This window comes from Podarcis filfolensis, assembly GCF_964270895.1.
Source record: "Podarcis filfolensis genome assembly, chromosome: 7".
In the NCBI taxonomy this organism is placed as follows: Eukaryota; Metazoa; Chordata; class Lepidosauria; order Squamata; family Lacertidae; genus Podarcis; species Podarcis filfolensis.
The window spans coordinates 68,225,831-68,252,116 of NC_139603.1; the positions used below are offsets into that span (position 1 = coordinate 68,225,831).

General features: G+C 39.2%; 1 protein-coding gene across 5 annotated transcripts in view; it reads left to right on the top strand.

Moving 5' to 3' along the window:
* VPS13B (vacuolar protein sorting 13 homolog B) overlaps positions 1 to 26,286 on the top strand; it is a 358,520-nt gene that overhangs the window by 293,601 nt on the left and 38,633 nt on the right. For all 5 annotated transcript variants that reach the window (XM_083622696.1, XM_083622693.1, XM_083622694.1 and 2 more), the window contains exons 40-43: positions 1,426 to 1,622; positions 5,752 to 5,933; positions 7,950 to 8,299; positions 19,292 to 19,453. In XM_083622696.1, coding sequence (XP_083478822.1) covers positions 1,426 to 1,622; positions 5,752 to 5,933; positions 7,950 to 8,299; positions 19,292 to 19,453 — 891 coding nt within the window. The remainder of the gene's footprint in view (positions 1 to 1,425; positions 1,623 to 5,751; positions 5,934 to 7,949; positions 8,300 to 19,291; positions 19,454 to 26,286) is intronic.

Genomic DNA, 26,286 nt, shown 5'->3' on the forward strand with positions numbered 1-26,286 from the left:
TGCAGTAGCAGTCTGCCCAATTGTTATTTGACTGATTTCTCGTGTGTGTAATCACATGACCTTGAGAGAGGAACGTGGTGTTCCAGGTAATGCCCTGGCTTGGTAGGAAGCTTAAAGGTAAAGGTACCCCTGACCGTTAGGCCCAGTCACAGACGACTCTGGGGTTGCGGCGCTCATCTTGCTCTGTAGGCCGAGGGAGCTGGCATTTGTCCGCAGACAGCTTCCGGGTCATGTGGCCAGCATCACTAAGCTGCTTCTGGCGAACCAGAACAGTGCATACCACCCGAGAGGTACCTATTTATCTACTTGCACTTTTTGGCATGCTTTTGAACTGCTAGGTGGGCAGGAGCTGCGACCGAGCAATGGGAGCTCATCGTGTCGCAGGGATTCGAACCGCCGACCTTCTGATCGGCAAGCCCTAGGTTCTGTGGTTTAGACCACAGCGCCACCTGTGTCCCGGTAGGAAGCTTAGCCTATACTTTTTCCCTGGCCTCCAATCTTCCAGTCAAGTAATCAAAATTCTACAATTTATTAATTTCTAGTGTTTAGGGGGAGGGGATCCCCTGCAAATCTATAACAATATTGGATCACTTGGTGAAATATTTGGTGGGTGATATTTGCCCTTTCCATAGGATTGAATATGTAGAGCTTAACAGGACTGGGTTTTGCCACTTCCCTTGCTTAATAGCAATTTGAAATTGGTGGAGTTTTGGAGTTTAGTGTTGTCAATATGTTCTACTTTTCATAATCTGCATTGGTAGTAGCTGTGACATTTCTAAACTGGTGCTTAGATACAGTAGGGGGCTGTACAGCAGTTAACAAGATGATGCTGTATCTAGATAAGAACAAACTTTTGATGGTTGGTTTCCACTGTGGCTTAAGAGAGGTGGAATATCCTTTCTTGGATGGATCACACCCTTTCTGATAAGGGCCCAAGTGGATAATTAGCTGCTTACTGTAATAGGTTCTGATCACTAACATATGTACATTGGGAAATAATACTTTCTGTCTCCAACTGTATTTATACTATATAGAAAATTTAAGTCACTTAATCAATGTCTTAGGAAAACATATTCTTGGTGCATGGTGGAATTCACAATTCAGTTGTGTTTTTAGAGTGTTTAATATCTGTTCATAATGTGTTTTTGTGTGATCCTGGGGTGTTTGTACAAATTGTCTGGTAGTAACTAGAGATGTATCCTAACCCCATTGAATTGAATAAAAACCTATATCAATGCCAGCTATATTAACATGAAACTTCTAAAAGAAATCTGTTAAGGATATGATTGAAGAGATGGCAGCAAAAAAAATATCTTGGCTATTTACCATTAAAATAAAAATAAACCAGTAGTATAGCTACAAATGCATGTTTTTATATTTGTCAAGAAATGTCAAGCAACTAAGATTTGTTTGCTAACTTTACAGATTCCCTGCAGTTTGGAATACTGGGATGAGCTCCAGAAGTCATTTGTTGCTTTCAGAGAATTCAGCCTATCAGAAAGCAAAGTTTGTGAGCTGCCACTGCCTAATATCAACTTAATGGTTGACCAAAAAGAGCTTGTAGCCTCAGATCTTTGGAGGATTGTCCTGAACAGCAGCCAGAATGCAGGGGATGACCAAAGGTAATCAAAACTGCAGTTGTTTGATGGAAATGCATAACTTATGGTATCAGGTCACAGAAGTAGGTCACCAAAGCAAAGAAAGCCATTGACTCTTCCCACAATATATTATTTGTGGCAAGAAAGCTTGCTAGCCTGACAGTTGACTAATACACCAAACACTTCAGTATGCCGGTTTGCAAGACTAGAAGAATGCTAAAATCTGCATGGTCAAAACACATAACTGGGTAAAGATATTCCAAAATACCAATTTAGACATAGAATCATAGAATTGTAGAGTTGGAAGGAACCCTTAGGATCATCTAGTCCAAACCCCTGCAATGCAGGAATATGCAACTGTCCCATACAGGGAATGAACCTCACAACAGAGCAGCCACACAGAAAACACCCCTGATAAATACCTGTCCAACCAAAGTACCTGTTTCTGGTACTTATTTGTTTGCTTGCTTGTTATATTTTTATCTTGTTCTTTTTCCAGTGACTTCAGGGTTCTCCCCCCCTCCTGCTTTTATCCCCAAAACAACTTGGTTAGTCTGAAAGCACAGGCTCATCCTACATGCCCTAAGGAGGATTTAAACCCAGATCTCCCCAGGCTTGGCTGACATTTTAACCACTACACCACATTGGCTCTTAGAATGGACACAGAAACGCAGAAGTTGTTGTTGTTGTTTTTTAATCTCTCTCTGAAGTGTCATGAATACCTTTAAAGTCCTAAATGTGTTGGGCACAGGATACATTAGGGGCTGCCACCTCCTGTACCAGCCTACCTGTGTCCTTTTCTGTGTCCTGACTATAGCAACAAAGGACTTTTCAGTGGTTGCACTGAAATTATATTATTCTTTGCTCCACAAGGCTTGATTGATCCTCCCTTATGCTGTTGTTTTGTGAAATGGTGAATACTTTTTAATTCCAGCATACCCTTGTTTTACTAGTAGGTAATTTCCTGTTCTATGTCTTTATTTTATTTGCCGAGTCTCTCTCTCTCTGTAGGTGTGTCATATTTTTACTTTATAAAATATTGTACTTTCTAAATGTTTCTAAGTGTAAGCCTCCTTGAATGGTGTGTAGAAGGGGGGATATAAATCATTACATATAAGTAAATATACATACATACATACATATCTATCTGTTCATCCATCCACACATTCTCACACAAAAAATAACAAAGCAGTTGAATTAGGAGAGTGGAGTTCGCATATTTTTGTTGTTGCATGTGTGTGTGTGTGTGTGTGTGTGAATAATTCAGGGAAGAAAACGGATAACAAATCAATAAAAAGTATTAAACATCTGGTTTCCATTGATCATACTAGGTTGAAATGATTTCTTGATGTTAATTGTGAAGGAATGCATTTTCATCACTGAGAAGTTAAGTGTTTCAGACAAGGTTAATTCCTCTGAATGTGGGACCTTCGCAAAATTACCTTCGTGGTCAGCTTAGTACCACAGAAATGTGAACTCTGTGAGAATTGAGCAAAAAGCTTGTGGAATTCAGTAGTGCTCCCCCAAACCCTTGCCCTTATCAAAGCAGTTAGAATTGCAGTCACAATTCTTGTTCATTTGGGATTTATCACTGTGCCTGAGATTTCATTAAAAAGTGTTATCTGAAAGGGTTTTTTGACAGTGATAGCCCTGCTATAATTTCTTATTTCTATGTGGAATATTATGATGTGGAAAATATTCATTGTTCCCTAAATTGTAAAATAAACGCATAAATGTTTACTTCCATTGACAAAAGAATAATATGACTCAGAAGGTACATTCGAGGCATTAGGAGATGGTGCTGGATAAGTATAGGGACTCTGGAGTGTGACTATAATTTTAGTCCCTAAGCAGCTATACCGGTGTTTGTAACGTAAGAAAGCCAGTGTGATTTAACCAACAAGAAGACAGGCTGATAAATAGTAAGGGAGGGGAGCAGCGAGGAAACTGAGGGTAGCCTCTGCATGAGGTGGAGGGGAGGGGATTTCATTGTAGCTCTGGGGAGAGGGATTTCAGGTTAGACTTGCTTAGAACTACGAAAAGAGAGATGCATGTGGTTTTGCTAACTTAAAATTGGAAAGAGGAAATGCAGCGTATCAATTTATCAGGTTAGTTGTATTATACTTGCAGGCCTAGGAATTAGGAAGCCAGTTACAGGTATCCTTTTATGCCTTCGCAAAGTGTCAAAAATTTCCTCTTGCCTCTCCATATATACTTTGATATATTTTGAAGTCCCCCAGTACTGTAGCCCTCCATATGTTATTGAACTGCAACTTCAATCTTCACTGAGCATTGGCCATGTTAATGAAAGTTGAATTGTAACAGCATCTGGAGGGCCACAGACTCCCCCATCCCTGACCTAGCACAAGTAAAAGGTAAATACGTATGCCCTAAGACAAAGATAATTAGATACTGGGTCTACCGTTTAGATGCCACTCCTGCTGGTAGTCAACCGCTAATGCTATTCCTCTGGGTTTTGTTTCTACTGTCAAAAGTAAACTAGCTCCAAGTGGAACTGAGCTACTGGGCTTTGTACTGTGAAAGTTCATCCTCTCCTACTCTCTGCAGTTGAAAGGAAAGGGTTGGTTAAAGTAGCATTCACACCATTAAAGCATTTGTATGCTACTTTCATAGTCATGGCATCCTCCAAAGAACCCACAAAACCCAAATTTATGGGTAGTATAAGTGCTTTAAGTTTATGGTGTCAATGTGACCCAGGTTTTACCAGACTTCTTTTTGTTTTGCCCCTAAAAGCCAAAAGGTTTCTAAGATGCCACATAGCGTATCAATAACCCTACCTCTGTCTGTCCTTATGCATAAATGCCCTTGTATGACATTGCTCTTCTTTATTGTATACTGTAATGGTGTTCCAGTTGTGCACATCCTTGGCAGTCCTAAGACGCTGTGGTCTAAAACACTGAGCCTCTTGGGCTTGCCGATCGGAAGGTCAGCGGTTCGAATCCACGCGACAGGTTGAGCTTCCGTTGCTCTGTCCCAGCTTCTGCCAACCTAGCAGTTTGAAAGCACACCAGTGCAAGTAGATAAATAGGTATCGCTGTGGCGGGAAGGTAAACAGCATTTTCATGCGCTCTGGCACTCGTCACAGTGTCCCATTGTGCCAGAACCGCACATACTGGCCACGTGACCTGGAAAGCTGTCTGTGGACAAATGCCGGCTCTCTTGGCCTGAAACGAGATGAGCGCCTGAAGTGTGATGAGCGCCTTTGACTGGACTTAACTGTCCAGGAGTCATTTACCTTTACCTTATCCTTGCTTTTATTAAGTCACAAAGTTAAATCTCCAAACAAAAAGAACAGGGATTATTGCTACCAATTAGAATGAATTAATATGTGTGTGTATGTCACACCATGATGTTAACCTATATAACAGATGATGGTGTTGAACTCCAACTCCCATCACCCTCAGCCAGCATTGCTAATCGTGAGCCTTGATAGGATTTGTAGTCCAAAAACATCTGGAGAGTCACAGGTTAGCTACCCCTGCTATATAACATTTACAGTGGAATCCTATACCTGACTACTTAGAAATAAGCCCCATTGAGGGGATTTGTGGATGTTTGAAAATGATTGCTGAATAATTTTTGGAAGCATTTCATGGCACTGCAAATAGTTACTGAGAGGCAATGTAATGGGATAGTATGTTAATGGTAAAATTACAGCTTTAGATTTCTATCTTAAAATCTAGGTCTTTCCACATTTGGGGAAGTCATTTTTAGAGGACAATTTAAGTGCAAATAGGAAGGAGAGCAGTATTGCTTGAGAAGTGTGCAGTGCGTTTGTACTTAAGTGATAGGCTCTGGTTACATTTTTAAAACTCCTGTATTGTGGTGTTGAAATAAATGTTCAGACATTTATGAAAAAGTGTTTAATAATTGCTGAAAGGTTGTTCCCCTCACCCTTTTCTCCTCAAGAGTACTTTCCTTGTTCAGATAGGCTAGCATTTTAGAAAACTTTGCAAACTCTTCCCTAGAAATGATGCGTGCACCAGTTGTGTTGCTGTGGTTATCCAAAATAATCACGGTCTGCTCAGTGTTTGTGCCCCAAACACAGCATTGCAAATGGTCAAATCCCATGATAAGCACCAGGATATATTGAAATAATACACTTGCATGTTTTGTTTTGTTTTTGCCACAGCTCTGAAAGCGAATCGGGCTCTCAAAGTGCTTGTGATCAGCTTGTAACTCCTACTGCCCTAGCAGCCTGTACCAGGGTGGACTCCTGTTTTACCCCTTGGTTTGTTCCTGCCCTTGGCGTTTCAATTCAGTTTGCTCATTTGGAACTTCACCTTTGCCACCATCTGGATCAGTTGGGCACAGGTACGTGTAGTACACTCACAAGAAGAAAACTGTAACTGTTGTTTTTACATTTCCTCATCATCACCCCACCTGCTTTATATTTGCAGTTTCTTGGTTCCTGGAACCATATGCTCAGATAACTTGCAACCATTTATCGGAAGCAAGAATGCGTAGGAAAGAGTGTTTTGGGATCCAGTATCTGCAGAAAGCGCTGCTGCCTTTGCGAAGTCCTGGCTAATGGTCACAAGTGCCCCCTTCGCTTTATTTTGGGCCATCTGATAGAACCAATTCAGCCACTTGCCAGCATACTTGCACTGATGCTGGAAGTTTTTACATCCTCCTTTATCAAAGAAATTATGAAGCGAACTCCAAGCAATGGAAGCTCATTTGTTACTCTAAAAAGAAGGGGAAGGGGAGTCCCATCTGTTTTTGTTCAGTAACTGTGTGCTGCTGTGTTAATGTCAAATTTATTCCAAGAAATTTGGTTAGATTGTCTGATATCAAATAATGCTTTCCAGGAAAGATGAGCAAATAACTAAGCACACTTCAAAAATAGACTTTCTTACTGAAGTTGTTGAGCCTTTTAAAAAGAAAAACGCAACCTAACAACTAAATATTGGAAAAACAAGTTTTGCTAACGTTAATATGTACAGTCTTGTATATAGTAATGTATGCCTTCTTCCCCTTATCAGCTGTGCACACACTTCCATATTTTTGACTTTTCAAATGGTAAATAATAAAAAGGCAGAAGCTGCTTGAACCAAATACAGTTCCTGTCAGTATATAAATTTTCCTTTTTCAGAAAGAACTTTCCTTAGGCAGCTATTATCATTGTATTCTCTGCTTGTTTATTCATAGTGGGACAATTAAATATACAAAGCTGTGGTTACTTCAGACTTGCTATAGGACACATAATTTCTAGGATGTTGGCTTTCTGCAAGTTAAAATCCCATTGTTCTGGATTGGTGACATCCATTTACTTAAAATAGCATCTACATTTTTAAAATACTGTATGATTTCATTTACCTAGGATAGTTCTGTTTCCTTTCTACTTTGCTAATTGTAGATATTTTAACCAGTTTTACTTTTCTGTGTCCCTTATGTGTTCACCAGATGTTGAGGCCATTACTGTTAATAATTGCATTTTTTCTCCAAAGTGCACATCAGCGCTGTATCGAAACAGATAATCATATGAGTTTATCTGCATTAATCTCTCAATCCTAATTTGGTCTCCAGTTTTTACTTTCCAACATCTTTTGTTGGCTCTGATCTGTAGTACATATTTCTATTACTATTGGGCTAATTCTTGATTAGCTCAATTTGTTGTGTAGGGGAATTGTTTCTGCTGATTCTGTTATTGTTGTCATTGTAATTGCAATGGTAGTTAGGGATAACTAGTGTTTCTACTTAGTGTGGGGCCTTAGTGTACTAAATTTTGCCCAACAGAAAAAAGACTTCATTGTATTACATTTATATTCCACCTTTTTCCATTGTGGAACTCAAAGGAGTTGTATGTGGGATTCCCAGGCTGTTTCCCATTCAAGCAGTGGCCCAACTCAGATTTGGTTAGCTCCCGCAAGAATTCTATAATGTGCCTTTAGACCATGTTTCAAGCCTATGCTTAAATATGCACATACAGAGCAGAAACCACAAGCTTTTGAAAAAATAAATATGGCTCAGCTCAGACCCAATCCAGTCAGATAGGTAAATGTACATGTACATACTTAACTGTTTTGATTTAGAAGAAAGTAAATAATATAAAGTTCCTGACAGCACTGAGTCTTTGAATAACAAAATTTTTATTCTTTATTATTTGTCAGTATTTAAATTTAAGGTTTCATTTTCATCCCCTGTGTGCTTATTCTGGTTTCAAATAAGATGGGATTTCTATATAATAGTGGCTACTTAACTGAGCTGAACAAATACATAGATTTTTTCCCTTGTAAAGTGTTCTGCATATATTGATCTACTGAACACACTCATTCCCAATCTGCATTTGCAACATTGTACCATTGATTTCCCCCCTTTATTTCACAGTGCCACCAAAGTTCCTTCATCCATTTATCTCTGATAAAAATGTGCCATCCGAACTAGAATATTTGATCATTTCATTCAAAGAACCACACATCTATCTAAGGCAATGGAGTGATGGATCCATCTTCAAGGAGATCCAGTTTTCTACTAGGATTGACTGCAAGCTGTTGGAATACCGAAATGTAACAATGCAGGCTGTTGTGAAGCCCTTTGGTGTCCTTGGACAGATTGCTATTTCTGGCAATTTAGCGGAAAAGATACTGGATGGAAATGTGATGGTGGATCCCATATTTATAAGCTTTGGGCAACATGCTATTCACTCCCTGCATAAAACCATCCAAGCTTGGCAACAGGTAAGGCCAGCAGCTAAACGTTAAATGAAAATGTTAATCTGGATACCCTTATTCAGGATTTCTAAAAATGGGGGTTACCAATAGGCTAGTAGGGTGAAGGGAGAGGGAAGATAGGGCACACTGTTACCTCCCCTTTTTGCAGAACCAGAAACTTGATTGAAAGTAAATCAAATTAATAGGCAAAGTGATAGCATACAACATCATAAACACATAGAACCAGCTTACCTATAATGGCAAGCCAAGTTTCAGTATATTTTACATGAGTTGGCAGAACATAAACACTTCTAGAAATGAATAAAATACATTTGCAAGCATCAGACTCATGTGCACCTTCCTCCTTCGCACAATCAGATTCAGTTGTTTCTTCCTTTTTAGCAGAAACCATACTTTGCCATTATAACCAAATTGGCAAGCAATGGTTCGCACCTGCTGTTTGCATCAGCAGTGCAAGCTATGGTTTAATGGTGGTTTGCATTCTGACAAGCCATAATTTGCTGGTTTGGTGTCATTCCCAAGTATGGTTTACTGCAACCAGGAAGCAACTAACTGATCCTCAGTATATGGGAAGAAAACCAAAGGGACCTTGTGGGCCCAGAGCTAGTTCCTGATTTTCCAAACCATTGGGATAATTCAAAGCTGCCATGCATGACTAAACGGCACTTCCACTCTCACAAAGTGGTCCCCTAAATTCTGCCAATTCCCTGCTTCCACTGCAGCCCCTCATGCCCATCTTGGGCCATTTCAGAGGGCGCACTGACCCTCCAAAATATCATTTTTTGTGGTGGAGAAGGTTTCATTGGTTTGGGGCAGAAGCCCCATTGCATTAGCAGAAATCCACTCGCAACTCCCTGGATGCAATTCAGTGGATTGGAGCAGTACTTTTCTTCTAGAAAAAAAGGTGCCAGTACTGTGGGGGTGGGGAACACTGGTTTGGAGGATCAAAATCTTACATCTGAGTTGAGCCATGTCAGAATGGGCAGGGGCTGTGATACTGAGTTTCTGTCTCTTCAGTTAGCGGAGAGCTAACTGTGCAGGGCATGTGTGAACTTCTGAAGGTTTGGCAAAAGCTTTGGGAAATCTAGCCTGTCGCTTTATTGTCAGATTTCCCCACACTTTAAAGTAAAAGTCTTTTTATTATCACATAAAACATGTTTTCAAAGGAAATTAAAGCTCCTTGGGCCATTTTGGGTGGGTTTAAGTCTATGCCGGTGAGATCAGGATCTGACCTGGTGAATTGTAATATTAGTATTTCATTGTACAGTGGTACCTCAGGTTACATACGCTTCAGGTTACGTACACTTCAGGTTACAGACTCCGCTAACCCAGAAATAGTACCTCAGGTTAAGAACTTTGCTTCAGGATGAGAACAGAAAACACGCGGTGGTGGCGCGGCAGCAGCAGGAGGCCCCATTAGCTAAAGTGGTGCTTCAGGTTAAGAACAGTTTCAGGTTAAGAATGGGCCTCCTGAACAAATTAAGTACTTAACCCAAGGTACCACTGTATGTGTTTTAGAAAGTCAGTGACGTTGGGATAAGCAACTATGAGGACCAAACACCATGTGAGATGGAGATGTGGTCACAGATCTTCTGGGTTGTTTTCAGTGTTAAGCCTACAAAGAGTAAATTTATTGAAATTATTTTACATGACTTATTTAGATTCATTAATTTCAGTAGGGCAACGTGGAGTAAAACTTAGTCGAATAAAGCCCTCTGTCAGGTATCACTAGCTATTTCCCCCTCGTTATATCATTGAAAGCATTTGCTACATCTTGCATCCTATTCTGTTCATACAAAAATAATGGTACAAGGCAATCCAAATATATATGTAGATTATTTTCCCCTGCAATTGTTCAAAATGCCTTGAGTTGTCCTAAGTTATCCAGGCCTGCAAGAAAATAATTTTCTTTACCAATCTAAATACCAAAACAAAGTACTGTGCATTAATTACCCATCGCAGAACTACAATAGCAAAGCTAGAAAAGATAAAAACATCTGTTTTGTATCAAGAGTTTCTTTTTTTCAAGCCATTCCATGGTTTTCTTATTGTAAAAGGACGTTCATAAAACAAGAGCTAGTGTGATTTAAATCTTTACAGCTGGTTCAAATATCACTGTGAAAAAAGAGTCTTTGTAGCTCCAATTTCTGCTTTTTGTCATATTTTGAGCAACGTGCTTAACAGAAAACAAGCAAACAGAGTTTTGGATGAGGCCCGTTACGCATGGCCTGGCAGGGCAGCAACTACTGCAAAATGGCCTTCAGAAAGGTCAGTTGCTTTGTGCTGTTAAGGAGTATCAGACATCGTATACATATAAATAAAATGTAGTGTATAAATATTTAAATGTCTGAGACCACATCAGAGTGTGAATGACTGACTTGGACTACAGGGTGCCTTACAGGAATACTCTTGAGTTGAAAATAACAGAATTGTATATTTGATTAAGTAGAGCCATATGTTGCAGAGTACATTCTGACAGGTACATTCTAGGAATAGTTGGGTCTGATTTATACACGGGGGTGGCAATGTTCAAATGACCCACAGGAGGATATGCTTCTGTAATTGTTGTTGTAATTTTCTCGTTTCCTCTCATGTCAAGGGTTCTTGCCACCATCTTCTGATGTGGTGGGTGGGTCTCCAACCCAGGGTGCACTTGATTAAAAACTCAGCCTACTTTTAAATTAGGGGACATCAGACACAGAAGTGGACCCAGAGCTGCTTATTAACGTTAATTGTTAACAACATTTTCCTTATGTGGCTTCTCCTCTTCCACATACCGAAAATTAGCTTCCCACTAAGTGTTGTTTGGTGTGCAGCGCTCACAATCAACACATTATTCTGCTGGACAAAGTCAAGAGCACCACCGTTAGTTGAGTTTTTCACATTTTCTAGCTGAATTATTAGAGACAAGTAATTTTGTACACATTGTAGATGGGAGCTGACATATGAAGCATAAAGCAATTTGGCCTTGCACCTTTAGGTCAAGAGTTCAAGATTAACAGAAGCCTCTGTCAGTATTTGTTTCTGCCAATATGCAGACTAATTTTTTTCCCCTATATAATGATGGTAGTTTTAGAAGTAGAATTAGGCTTATAAAGACATCATCAGCCTCTTTGCTTGTAATTCTAGGTCACATGTTCAAATCCCAAGATGATGAATCTTTCCCTTTTTTCCCCAAGGCACTGATTCTCTTTTGTAGGCAACAGTCTTAAGAGTCTAATGTCTTACAGTGGAAAATGCCTTCTAAAAGACCAGGGGCACAATTTAGCCAAAATGATTTAGCTTAATTTTAAGCACCTGCTTAACTCTCCCATTGAAATTAAGGGAACAGAAATGTTTTTAAATTCAGTCAGCTGATTGATCAACTGATTGTTAATAAGGTACATTTAAATGCCAGACTTGAGTTGTTTATTGTTGAAAGCAGTTATAGAAGTCTTGAAAATGTGCACTTTTTGCCAACAAAAGATTGCCCCAATAAAATCCATCCCCTCATCAGATTTGTGTTTGAACTGTAGTAAGATTCATTTAAAAATAACCAATTTATAGAGCATATAGGTGGTTTTTAATTCAGCAAGATTGTATAAGTAAAATGAAAATATGTGAAAATGTATTATTTGCTTCAATTGCATAATTCTTTATTGCTTTAAAAATAGTTCTTTGAAATGAAATATAGTGGAGACGCTCCACATATTCCATAGTATTTCATTATTGCAAAGGGCTACATATTTAGGGATACAGTGGTGCCCTGCAAGACGAATGCCTCGCAAAATGAAAAACGCGCAAGACGAAAGGGTTTTTCGGTTTTTGCGTTGCTTCGCTAGACAATTTTCCCTATGGGCTTGCTTCGCAAGACGAAAACGTCTTGCGAGTTCGTTCGCTTTTTTCCTAAAGCCGCTTGAAGAGGCACAGTTGCGACGGACCGTGCTTCGCAAGGCGAAAAACATCGCAAGACGAAAAGACTCGCGGAACGAATTAATTTCGTCTTGCGAGGCACCACTGTAATGAATTCTGTGGTGAATGGATCAGTTAAGTAAGAAAGCCCCGGATATTTCATTAGGGAAATGTAAACCATCCCACCAGACACATTCTTGTTAAAATAATTTCTAAAGGCCACAGAATTTATTACAGGCCACTTTTTAAATATGAGAAATCCATGTGTTTAAATCCGACAAGTTTCATTTGATGGTTTACCCTGGAAGACAGTGATTGGGAAGACTCACCCAATGAGCTTATTGCATGTGCAATATAAGACACAGATGGGATTGTGGTGAGTGGTATATTTTACCATGCTCTGCAACATCTTGAACCAGCAGACAAATCCTACAATGATATACAGTGGTACCTCGGTTTAAGAACAGCCCTGTTTACGAACGATTCGGTTTACGAACTCCGCAAAACCGGAAGTAGTGTTCCAGTTTGCGAACTTTACCTCAGTCTAAGAACAGAATCCAAACCGTGGAAGGGCACAGGCAGCGGGAGGCCTCATTAGGGAAAGCGCGCCTTGGTTTAAGAACGGTTTCGGTTTAAGAACGGACTTCCAGAACGGATTAAGTTCATAAACCGAGGTACCACTGTACATGTGGCCATCAGGACATTTCCTATCTTCTAGGAAGTTCCAAAATATAGCTGCTTAATCAGCCCTGCCTTCAAATTAGATCAGACAAAAGTGCAGCCTCAACTACACATACGTAGTTTTTACAGAGTTTTTGCACATTGGGTGAGTGGGCGTTCATAAGCAAGAAAGAAAGCAGGTACTCTGAAGAGATATGCTGTTTTCTCTCTGGGCTCAGAGAAAGGAGGAAGCAGGAAGAGAAAGTTAACACAATGGATATACTGCAGAGGAACAAACCATGTATCTGCCCTTCTAATTGGGTAAAAGCCTATATTGTGGCACTTCCCCATTTGAAAGGAAATATATTTATTTCTATTCTTCTTGTCTGATATAGTAATTGACAAGTACAAATAAAAGGGTTATAGATTGAAGGAGGCTGTGATAGGTCTAAGTCCTCCAAAACTACATACATGGATAGCTCTAATACTCATTCCAAGAAACTCACGGGTGGTATACATAGAATTATTTATTTACAATAGCCCTGTAAGATAGATAGACTGGAAGACAGTGGACTCACCCAATGAGCTTTGTGACTGAAGGTGGCCTTGAATATGGGTTTCTTATTGCATTGCATTGCACTGCACCACATTACCAGGAAAATTTCTTTAACTGGAAACAGATAAATGAGCAGAGAGCTATATGTTGGTGAAAGTCTGTAGTTCAGGAGTATATTAGGCTTGTTTTTCTCCTTTTCTTTTTTCATGATACTCCCCAGATCTCCCAAAGGGAAAATAGAGGTTTAGGAATCTAGTCTAGATGACATTGGTGCCTTTTCTCTTTAAAGTGATCTGCCCATAGACAGCTTGGGGTGTTGAATTGCTGTTGAATATTTTGCTTTTTAAAGCCCCCCCCCCAAATGTCTTATTCTATAAATGTTATGTTTTCTTCTTGTGCATCTAATCACTTGGCCCAGTTTGGTTAAGTTTAGCCTTTTTGCACTCCTGACTGAGAGTCAGTGTACACATGCAACTACCTTACTGTGGCCATACTAAACATGTTCCCATACCTATCTTTTTCCTTCTGTTTTTTAAAATTGCAATCCAGTTATGCCTAATTAAATACATCAGACTCAATCAGCCTAAGCTGATGTGTTAAAATCATGGAATGCTGGGATTTCTAATGACCATCACCATGCCTAGGAATTTCAGTGAATGTCTCATGGGCTGTGAACACCAAAATTCTTCTGAGACTTTTCATACTTCTCTTTTCCAAGAGCTCAGAAATACATGCTGAGAATGTATTAGCCTGCCCCACTTCCTTCAATGTCAAACGTCTCACTCTCATTGCTAAAGGGATACACCTTGGTCACAATTTCTCTTGGACTGGATGTGGATGGAACAAAGTGGTGAAATCCTTGTGTTCCCTTGATTGCTTTCACTCTTTCAAAGTGTCATTTTAGGAACATTTCTTCTTTTCTATTCTCCTCATTTGTTGAAAATAATAACTAGATAGAAAGGATGTTATTGTGGCACCAATTAAAGAGTTCCAGCGGTGTCATAATTTTGTTTGATATGTATTTTGTTATAATGTTCATGAAATAAAGTACTAACAACAATTATTTCAAAGCATTAATTCTATCATTCAACAGCAAGCTATCAGCTAGCTTTTCAGATATCTTTTACTTGAATAACTTTCTAAAGAAATCCCTGAAATAGCTGATGTTATAGTTTGAAGTCTTGTTTATTCTATTATGTTTTACTCCAAGAAAACCCATTACTCCTAAATAGAACCCAATAAGGCAGACATGTAGGTACAAAATATTTTTGTTTAATGTGATCCCGTTGAGATCCCAAGATGAAATTTTGCAGGTAACTCTTAGAAATAGTAAATAATCACTACAGTTTTGGACATATCATTTGACATATCATATTAAGGCCCATGAAGATTGGTATTTTTAGTTTTGAAATATCTTAATTCTGGGCTGAGCTTTTATGGTTTTTGTGTAATCAGGCAAGGTCAAAAGTATCATAACTCTAAAACGGGATGAGATAAAAGAAATTAAAATTTAAACTTGGTTCTGATCATTCCACAAGTGTACAAAATATTAAGAAAATTGGATGACATGACGTAAAAAATGGATCATTTGATTTGGAATGACCCTTCAATCCTTCAGTTAATATAACCAGTAAAATACAAGAATTATTGTATGGGAAAAGTAGCTCTATTTTAGCTGGTCTTATTTGAATATTACATTATATCTTAAGTCTCAACTGGACAAAAATATATGTATGACTTTATAGTGCATAAAGTGATATTTAATTGCTTCAAATGCAGTTTCTAAATCTATGGAGCTTATTCTGGGCTGCTGTACCTATGCTAGTAACTAGAAGATAAATATACTGACATTACAGTGTAGACTAGAACTTTGATTTGCACAGTGATGATCCAGTCTGTTGCAGCCCCCTCCCAAACAAATGCTTAGTTTCTTGGAGACCATCCTGTTTCCGTTCTTTTAGATTAGGGATGGCCAACTGCTGTATATCTGGAACCACTCTTTTCTCCAGGTGGTGGTCCTGGGCCAGAAGTGTATTATGCTTTACGTGCTGACCCCTCATAAGTGGCCAGGCTTCATATACCATTTGGCACCATCTAGCAGTAAGGGCTTTGCAGACATGCAACCAATGCACTGAGGCACAGTATTACATATAAATGTGTACATTTATGTATTACATACATATTAATACAAATAGAATGCACAAACATTTCTATCAGCTACACAGGTTTTAAAAGTATGATTGTTTCTCTTGGACTCCACTGAAGGTAATAACTGAGTGCATAGATTTCCAATAACAAGCAAATTCATTAACAAAAGCTGCATATCTATTTTGGGGTAAATCCCATTTAACTCAGTGGAACTTAGTTTGAAGAATGCATGCATATGATTGTCCTGTAAATCTGGGCTGATTGGTAGAGTGCAAGCCAAACCTGTTACCTCTAACCCCATGAGGTTTTACATCTGAGTATAGTAAGATGTCACTGACAATTTCATGCATAAGGAAAAGAAAAATGCTTTCAAATACTATAAGGAGTTTGATATTACTCGTCTGTTCTCTACATGGGTTTTCTGCTCATAGGCTTAAGCCCATAACCATGCAAAAATATTCACTTCAGTAAACTGACAGTAAAACTTCAAATTAACTTATTCCACTAATATGAATTTTGAACATGTTGCAGTGCTAAGCTTTCAGTCTTTCTGGGTACAGATTTAACAAGAAAGTCCAGTAGATACTTCCTTGAGGGGGAAATGCTTTATATATTCCTTTCTATACTTGATAGCAACATACTCAGTTCTTTAGATTTTAAATCCTTCCTTTAAAGAAGAACATTTCATAAATCTGTAACAAGGAAATCCATGTTTGTGGGTAGATTTCTGAGCATGTGGGTATGGCAGCTTGACAGTATAAAGTAATAGATCCACCATTGTAGAGTGCCAAAACAAACTGTGTGCTCTGAAGTGGCACCAGGAATGTCAGCCTTACTTTCCTCAGATACACTGTACATCCAGATGCTCTGTAGTAGTCTTCCCTGCTTACAAAATGCGAGCCTTTGGCTGTTCTACTGACCTTTTCTGTATAGAATATGTTGATGAGAACGTCCATCTATAGATAAATTTTGGAGAAAGTAAAAGGTGGGTATATAAGCAGCCTATATAGAGTGAGCACATGGCCAAAAAAGAGGAAGTTTATCATCCAAAATGAGAATATGGATTTGAATAAAATTTGCATATGCATAGATGCGTATTTAGTAATATTATAATTTAAATAGATACACAATGCATCTCACTATCGCAGGAAAGACTGTGACCAAGTGACCCGTGTGCTTTCTCATTCCCTTTTCTAGGCACTGCTATCTGTTGATGGGCAACTTCTCTCTTAGGATTCTTAAATTTTAAACAGCACTTTTAAATGCACAGCCCTTCACATAGAGTACTGTTCTCTGTAAAATAGGATGCCTTGCCACCCTAGACTTATGTGCGAAGGGTGCAAGAAATATGTCTTAACATGACTCCTGCCATTCCTCCAATATTTTATTCCTTCTCTAGAAAAGAAAGCACTAAAGCCAAGGGGAGATGTTTTTGAAATGCAGGAATGCAGTAAGAACATAGTTACTCATAACGGAAAATGAAGTACTGTATACACATTTGAATATCTGGTCACCATAGAAACCAAGTTCTGCTTTGTGTGTGATGATGGGGGGGCGTTCATTTAATGTGTGGAAATTTTGTACACCCAAGAACTCAAAATTTCTTTTTCTTTTTTCTTTTGGTCAAAATGAGGTGTTGACAACAGCAGCTACCAGACTGAGCTCTGTGAAAAACTAGTGGCCAAAAAGGAGTTGGCTGGCTAGAGAGACCTGGCTATCTTCCTTGTTTTTATATGCTTCTACGCATTCTCTGGCATTTTGCTGACAGAATCTTGAAGCAGCTGTAATCAGCAAGGGAAGAGCCTGTGTTGGTACTAGTGCCAGGAGAAGATGCTACTATGGAAGAAAAGGACAATGGGAAATCCAGCTCTCTAACAGACTGAAGGCCATCTTGAAGCTGCCAAGCCAACCAGGGGTGGGGCGGTGGTGGAGGAATGGTTAGGGAAAGTCAAAATGGTTGAGGGGAAAGGCAACAAAAAGGGAAAGGAAACATTGCTTGGATTATATTGACTCAAACGGAATGTGTGAAACCAAAATAGAGTTCTTCATAATGTGGTACACAGTATTACATTGTTGGAAAAGAGACTGCTGTGAGTTGGAAGGCAGCTTCAAGCTGATGGAAGGACTGGATAGGAATATTTTAAGTCAATGATACAAATCTCCTTGAAGGACTTATATTGCCATCTTCTGCTGGCATCAAATCATTCCCATAATTAAGTGAGTTACAGGGTTTAATGAACCCCTGAGACATTGGTAATTTATATCAACATCAAGTAAGCCTATCATTCATACAATATTACCAGCGGAAAATGCCCAGTTTGCTCGTAGCTCAAATCTGATCACTCAGAGCATCAGAGGATACACGTGGATGTTCAGGAAGGATGATCACTATACTGAGGGAGGACCGTGAGATATTTTCTACAATCTAAAACAAACTTTGAAAGTACACTGAGGAGTGTAATACTTCAAATGCCAGAAGCTGTCTGTGTGCGTTAAAAAAATAAAAAAAATAAAAGTGGATTTGCCATGTTGTGTTTCATGTCCACACCTGTCCACACCTTGCTCTAGAATACTGAAACATTTCAGAGTGAATACTGAAGCATTTCAGGACACTTGTGAGTTGATATGGCATCAAATTACTCTTTTACTCCACAGAACCTTTGCACAAAGTGGACTTGAGTAAGTTGTATTTGCTTAAGTCAATGCAGCAGAGCATTCTGGAAGCTAAAGGTGAACAGTGGGGCTAAGACCAGTTTAGAGAACTGAAGTAAATTTAAAAACAAAAAATCCAATCTTGGTATTTTGATATGTGTCATTTCTGCTTTAAAAAAGGAGAGCATGTTTGAGTGTGTATATGCAATCAAGCATCAATTGTAGGAAAGTGCAGACTTTGATGCTATTTTACTTTTTGCTCCAAAAAGTATTAAAAATACTTTTTTTTTTCAAAAACCTCACACTAAATTCTAAATATCAGTTCAGGTGTCTTTGAACTAGTGGTTTTATTGTCAAAACCTAGGCATTTCTAATACGTGTGGATGCAGAGGCTCATTTGGTAATCTAAGAAACTGTAATGGGTTGCACAGGATATGCATTTCACAAAAGAAAGAAAGACAGTGCTCAGAAATACTCCACCCCTGCGGATACAAAACATTACGGCCCCCCAAATGGGTAAAAATTAGGTAACACCTTCCCACACGAAACAAGCAACACCCTCCCAACCAAACAACCATCTCAAAAGCACAAAACTATCCCTTAATTATAAAGAAATATAGAAAGTTGGAACAGGCAGGGGGGTCTTAGCAAGCACTGTGGGGGGTGTCTGAGGACACCAAGTTGCCCATAGGCAGTACGTTGCGAACCCCAGGCATAATGGCTCATGAGTAGGTTTTGTATTGTTATGTAGAATCTCCTCAGGCTGTTCTGTACGCGACACTGCAGTAGTCTCTGGTGTTAATTTGGCTCAGATAATCTTTTAAAAGTTGTTATTTCATTGTCTTTTTGCTTGTGGGTTACAGTTCAATGAATATAAATATATTTGGGGGGTACCCATAAAAATATATTTCGGGGTACCCATAAATTGCTTTGTGATTTTATTATATAGAAATAAAGTTCTGTAGGAAAAGCTTGTGACAAGGGAGGGGTTTTTGTGTGTGTGTAGAAACATTCGCCACTGGGCAGGCAGCTGCCAAACATATTGCAATTAATCTGACCCTTGTTTGGCTTTCATATTCTTTTCCTTTCAGAACCAGTGCCCTGAGGCAGAAGAGTTGGTCTTCAGCCATTTTGTAATCTGTAATGACACACAGGAGACACTGCGGTTTGGCCAGGTGGATACTGATGAAAATGTTTTGCTGGCTAGCCTCCACAGTCACCAGTACAGCTGGCGCTCTCACAAGTCCCCGCAGGTATGAAAGAAAAAAGCATTACAAGTGCAGCGATTGTTAAAATTGGGTGGTGTTTTAATCATTGATTCTGGTTTTTTATTCAAGCATTCAGCTATCTTTAGCTTTCCAGATTCCAGCTGGAGTCACACGCTTTAGCTGCAAGAGACACAAGAGATAAACAAAATGGATGAGGAAACCCAGAAGTGTTTAGATTTCATTCAAGTTTGGAACTGAACACCCACACCCTTTCCAAATGAAACGAGAGAGAGAGAGAGAGAAACAGAGAAAACTGCAAGCTTCTGAACCCAAAGTACAGCAGTAATTTGTCAGGTTTAAGAGAGAGAATTTAGTCTTCAGGTTTTGGTATTTTAATCCTAACTGTGTGGACACAAAGCTCCCATTGAAAATAAAATTGCCGCTGTCATAATGCCTTCATGCAAATCTATGGTGTTGACCACACTTAGAATACATTGCTGTGTGTGGTTTTGGTCTCTGCCTGTCCAAAGGAGCAGAAAAAAAGGACACTAAAATGATCAAGGGGCTGGAGCAATTCCCATGTGAGGGAAATTTATAATACTTCTGGCTTTTTAGTTTAGGAAAATGGTAAGAAGGAGAGGGTAGAGGTGCGTAAAATTATGCATGATGTTGAGAAAGCGGATAGAGAGAGATTCAATGCTGGGAGATTCAGGAGAGACAAAAGGAAGTTCTTCACATAGGTAAACTGATGTGATGGCCACCAGCTTGGATGACTTTAGAAGGCCACAAAATGATGGAGGATAAGGCTATACCTCTTATATGCCACCTCCAGTAGGAGAGACAGTATGGTTCGGTTGCTATGGAACAACTGCAGGAGAGCACTATCATATTCATGTTCTGCTTGTGGGTTTTTCATAGACATCTGGTTGGCCACTGAGAGAAGAGAATGCTGAACATGATAGGATTTTTCTCTGATTCATCTTATGTTTTAATGGTTACCAGTCCCTCAGTCTCATATTGTATTGCTGCTGCTGTTTTCCCAGAATAACCTGCAGCCCCTAATGAGGAAGGATTGCAGCTTTCACTTCTGCTTAGGCAAAATCAGCTTGCAAGCAACTTATTTAAGTGTTTGAAGTTATTCAACATGTCTTTAAAATGCTGCATTTTAATTACTCTTTATTCCTTTGGCAACTGGTGTGTGCTTTTTTATTTTTCAACTTTTCTCCAGCAGTGGAATGCTCATGAGAAATGTACATGAAAATCTTTGTGAGGATACACAATGTGAGGATACAAAACCGTATTCTTCCATGAAGGAAAACTGCTACATCAGAATTAGTTTTAATGGAAGTTGCATCTAAGAAAGGAGGGCTCCTTGCTTCACCTTTTTACTATGCTTTACCTCTGGTCAAGCAGTGAGATGCTATGGAAGCCTGCTTCATTTGCCATTTGTGTCCCAGCTGTAAATTTTGCAAGCATTTACAAGCAATTGAATCAGAATGAGGAACATTCAGTTATGACAAAATCCTACGCAAAATACGCTTCTTTGGTGGATATAGCAGGTAGCCTGCTTGTGATTTTTGCCCCTGTGTTATTTCAGTGTAAGCATGATGGCAGGCTGCCGCCCAGCGATTATATCTCTGATACAATGCACATACTTGTTAAGTATATGTATTGCGACCTGCTCTTTCCTGCAAAGAAGTGCCTTCTAGGTACATGATGATGTGAATATCAGCCCACAGTGCTGTAGCATATGATAACTCATTTGTGAATATCCGTGAAAACAGTTATCTGATTTTCTCTCTCTCTCTCTCTCTCTCTCTCTCTCTCTCACACACACACACACACACACACACACACACACACACCCATAGCACCTAAAAACAGCCAGGGTCACAATTTGTTCTGGGTTTTTGTGGGAACTGAAAGTAGAATACTTGTTCCATAACTAATGTAATTTATACTACCATAAGATGATGGCTACTGGTTTATAGGTGGCTGTAAGAGACAATTGGGAAACAATGTAAAAAGTCAGGAATGATATATTATAGGGCTTTTTTTCTCAGTTTGCTTACACATATTTTATGTTTATGTGTAAGCAAATTGAGATTTCAAAATGGTCTTTTAAATATAAAGATTATTTACACAATTTTATCCTTACTGCAACACAGTTACAGATACAAATTTGTCAGTAATGATGCTGGGAAGCAGGATGATGTACTCAGTGGGCATATACTCTGATCCAAGATGTTCTTAGGCCACATTAATGTATAGGTAGATGAGTCCTTTATCTGCAGGAGTACCAGTTTTGCTTTATGCTAAGATGTGAATTCTTCTACTTCTAATCACACGATTGCCTGTGAGATGCAGCTACAATATCTGGATGACAGAGTTATCCTGTATATTAAGGACTAGGATCTAGGAGCCTTGAAGTCCAGTTTCTGTTCTAGACTTGCTTATGTGTCCTCCATTCCCAAACTACAAGAATAATCAACCTGCCTCACAGGGTTGCTCTGAAGTTACAAGTGATAGCTCAGAAAAAAAGAATAAAAATGAAATACACGTGATTAGTGGTCTAAGTAATTTATGTTTGAGTTTGTTTTTTTCTTGTATTGTTAGTTACCAGGTCTGTGAAATTCAGGTTGCTGTGCTGTTCTTTGGAAGGGGACAGAACAAGTCAGCTGACTACATTGGCTCTTGTTATATGAGGAATGAATGATGTGCCAGAACGAATGGGCATACAGTGTGAAGCAGAGCAAGGGAGAGACAAGGAAAGCAGGTCAGCCGTGGAGCAGCTTCTACTACCACTGGCTGGAGAGCAGTTCTTGATTCTCTGAAAAGTTAGATTATTGGGACGTTTTCTGGCAAGAACTGAACTAAATGAGTAACTCTGTTGAATGGCCCCCAAGCCTTGTAATATTTTCTGTGTTATTATTGTTCTGCTGACACTTTATCGCCTCTCCCATGTCACCAGAATGTTGAGATCTCAGAAATGAACCATTTGGGTAATTTAACATACCAGGAGCGTGGGGCGCTTTTCGTGCATAAGTTGATTCCGTTCGTTAAATGCTGCAAAATCCCCACACCCAGATCTGGGTGTAGTTTGCATTGTGAATTTTAAACAAGAACTCACGATGCTATGTTCTCTGGAAAGAACTCTGGACATCTTGATACCTTGTCATCTCAGATAAGCAAACTTTTATTTTTAACACCGTGTCCTAATTTTTCAAAGTGGGGTATGTAAGTCTACAAAATTAATGCAACTTTATTGTGGCACATTCCAAATTTCTTTATTGCTGGAGACGTTCTTGAGGAACTCATTATCCAGAGGTCAGAATGGTGCCCAAGCATGGACAAGCCACTTGAGTGTCAGATTAATGGAATGCTAGATTACTTCATAGTTTTGAAGTTATTTCATTCCTCATGATAATTCTCATCTTGCCAAGTTAGTGAATTTTAAGAACTCTGAGAGCAGATTGTGAGATAAATGTGAAATATGAAATAATCCATACTTTTGGAGTCAGGGACTTTCCTCTAGGCATTAGTTCATACTTGACTTTCTTGACTCACACTTGGGGATAAAAATGAGTTAGGACAAGGTCTCAGATACCACATTCCCTTACTGGGAAAGAAAATCCACTTGCACAACTTTGGACAGCTCATGTTTCTTGTTACATAGGCACTAAGCAGCAGCGGTTGCCATAAAATACTTTATTTAACCTTTGCAAAAATGTTTTTTTTAGTATGGCAAGGCAGCTCAGTTAAATGAAAATAAATAGTTTTCAAAGGATTGGGTTTCATTAAAATTCATATCATTTAAAGTATTAATTTTTCTTTCACTGATTAAAGTTGAGGAGAGGTGTTGTAATTGACTGTTTAGAATAGATAATATAAATAAATGAAAGGAGTTTTAAGATTCCTTTGGTTTTGCTGTGGCAGTACAAAGCTAAAATCTCAAAACACATTTGCTTCAGAAGTAAATGCATATAAATAATTGAATCATTGGATTTAAAGTAAACAATTTATTTAATAGTCACTATGCACAGGCAATATATATATTCTATTTTCTCATATTTTGAAAAACCTCTGCAAATCCCAGTGAGTATGAGGGACTTCTCTTTTTTTAACCTGGAATTTCTCAAAATTATCCACTCCCCAGCATTCTTCCAGCTCCATAAAAGTTCATTTTTTTAATGCTTCATTAATGTAATGTAGTTAAGATTTTACTTCATTGGGAGACACTAGATCTCTCTCTCACACACAAACATATATATTAGATTTGAATCTTGCATTTGCTCTAAAGTTCTTGACCTTGCATTGGGTTCAAGGCATTTCTGATATGGTTCTGCACAACTTTATATGTAGGAAACTGATGAAGTGTCTTTACTTTCAACAATAACTTAGTGGCAGTATTTGCATGCAACAATAAGCCAATAACCTTGGTTTAGTAACCCATAATGTACACACGGCCTAATTGCTTCCTCTTCCCTCCTCCTCTGGCACAAATAGGTAAACAAATAGTTAAGCATAACAACCGAACCCAGGATTGTGGTTTGCTTCTCACTCATAGGCCAATATTTGTAAGCCAGCAACAAACCTTGGGTTAAGTCTTGCCAGAGATCTCTGTTTATTAGAGAAAAAAGCCATAATCCCAGAATTGGAATGTTATGCTAAGTTGTTTTGTTTAGCTGCTCATGCCAAGAGAGGGGCAAAGAGGTAGTGATCAAACTGCATGCACTAGCTGGCAGCTTTTACACACTATGGTTTATTAAAGGTTCTTGACTTCTTGTTAAGGGAAATGCAACTAGTGGTCTCATGAAAATCTAACATTAAAGTTTAGAAAAGTAAGAGGTCTTCTGAAGGCCTATTTTTCCAGACTGATAAGCAACATGAGCTGCTGAATGTCATAGTAAGCAGGAGCCCATCATTAGATCCATTCCTTTAATTGTGATTCAAGCTACGACGGAAGCCATACTGCTCTGCAAAACAACAAGATGTTTGGGCCCCATGGAACTTAAGTGAAACTCTTCTGTTCAGAGGTATCTTTTCAGGAATCTTCCCTCAGAGCCTGAGTTCTCTTTGTCACCTGTTATGTTTCTTAATAGGTCTAATAATTTTTGTAAAGCAACTCTACAGAAGATCCATTGTATATAGGGAAGATCTTATCTCTGTTCTTTATACTATTTATGACTTCTTGATGTAAAATACAATAGTGGTCAAATCGCTTTTCACTTAAATCCTCTCCTGTCTGTTATCACCAGTCCACATATCCCAGCCTGGCTTTCCCTTTTCCAGCTTTATCACTCTGCAACCAGAAGTTTTAATTTAGCAGCACCTCGTGGCATTGATGCCTGGTTCCTTAGCCAGCCTCCTTTGTTGCAGCATCATGAATTCCTTGTCTGTGCCAGCCTTGCTAGAACTCACAAACTTCCCCACTTCTGATGATTGGCGTACAGCGTTGATGACTTAATGATTCTGAATAGCAATGAATAAACAGTTTGGCTCAAAACTAAATTTAGTAGCTGAAAATAGAAATCATGCAGGCAATTCAGATTAAATCTTGAAGGAGAACAAATCACAGTGGACTCTGTAACCAAGGCCAAAAATGATATGTGAGTCTTAAATGTTCCCCGTTCCTTTTTGTCTCTCAGTCTTGTAAGCCAATTTAAACATTTCCATGAAGGCCTTGTGGCACCTACATCTGTAAATTAGGTGGGTGGTTCTGAATTGGGTTGCGCAACCACTAGATGAAGAGGTACATAGTCTGGGGATGCTCCATCATCCATCATTGTTGCTGGAAGCACAAGCAGCCAAGGCATCTTAGCAAGCACCTTTCACTAGCTTGGCCGCATTGTTCTGTTTCATACCTTCCTACACAACGCAGCCCAAATCTGGCATGCCTTCTTCCAGGTCTGCTCTCCCACACCAGTCATGTGACCCACGTCAGCTAAATTCCCAACAGTTCTCAAAATGTGTGTGTGTGGGAAACTTAAAAGGCAGCAAAGGTATCCCCTAAAGCAGTGGTTTAACTTAATTGGCTGAGTATGATGTTTGCTTATGTGTGCTCAGGCTGCTCATTCTGACTGCCATCTTCGAGTCCTTAGGATGCCCATTTAAATCATAAGGCACCCGACAAGGTGGTAGTAGATTCAGTGCTCGAATTTTGTGGGGGAAAATAAGAAACCCTTTATGAAATTCTTAACCCTGGCCGTTGAATAGTACCCATGCCCCACGAGAAGCAGGTTCCATTGGACACCTGGTGATATTTGAAGCAGCAGTGGGAGCATGGAGTCGTGAAGCTCCCACAAATCAGTGAGATATAAATAGGAATTCTTTCCGTAGTACAGAGCTTACAATGTCATCAGATACTCGCTCCCAAGAGTACTGTTTTCCTAGCCTTTTCATACATTTAACATGAAATGCGCATCAATCTCCGTGCTGCATTGTTAGAAAATAATCAGCCAATGTTTGTAAAACTTTTGATGTAAACTGATAGCATATTTCTGGGTGATATGAGCTGGCTGTTCATACAAGATGGGAGGAGATGCTCCAGAAGGGAAGTTCTGTGTTCAGACTCATCATTATCTATCACAGAGCATTTGTTTTCAATAATTTTTGAGCACACAGGGCCAGCTTTTGTATAGCATACCTCCATTTGTTTGTTGTTTGTTTGTTTGTTTTCCCTGCTACCATTCTCTCTCAACAGTCAGCAGCCTTCTCATTTCTTTCATTTTGGGTATGCGGCTTCTCCTCCATCCCCACCACCACACACACAGGAGGCTGTGAGCAACTTGGTTTCAGCCACAGCAGTTGTTTCTCTTTATTCTGTGACTAAGATTTAAATATCAAAGCCATTAGGAGCTTTTATGTCCCAGAGTACA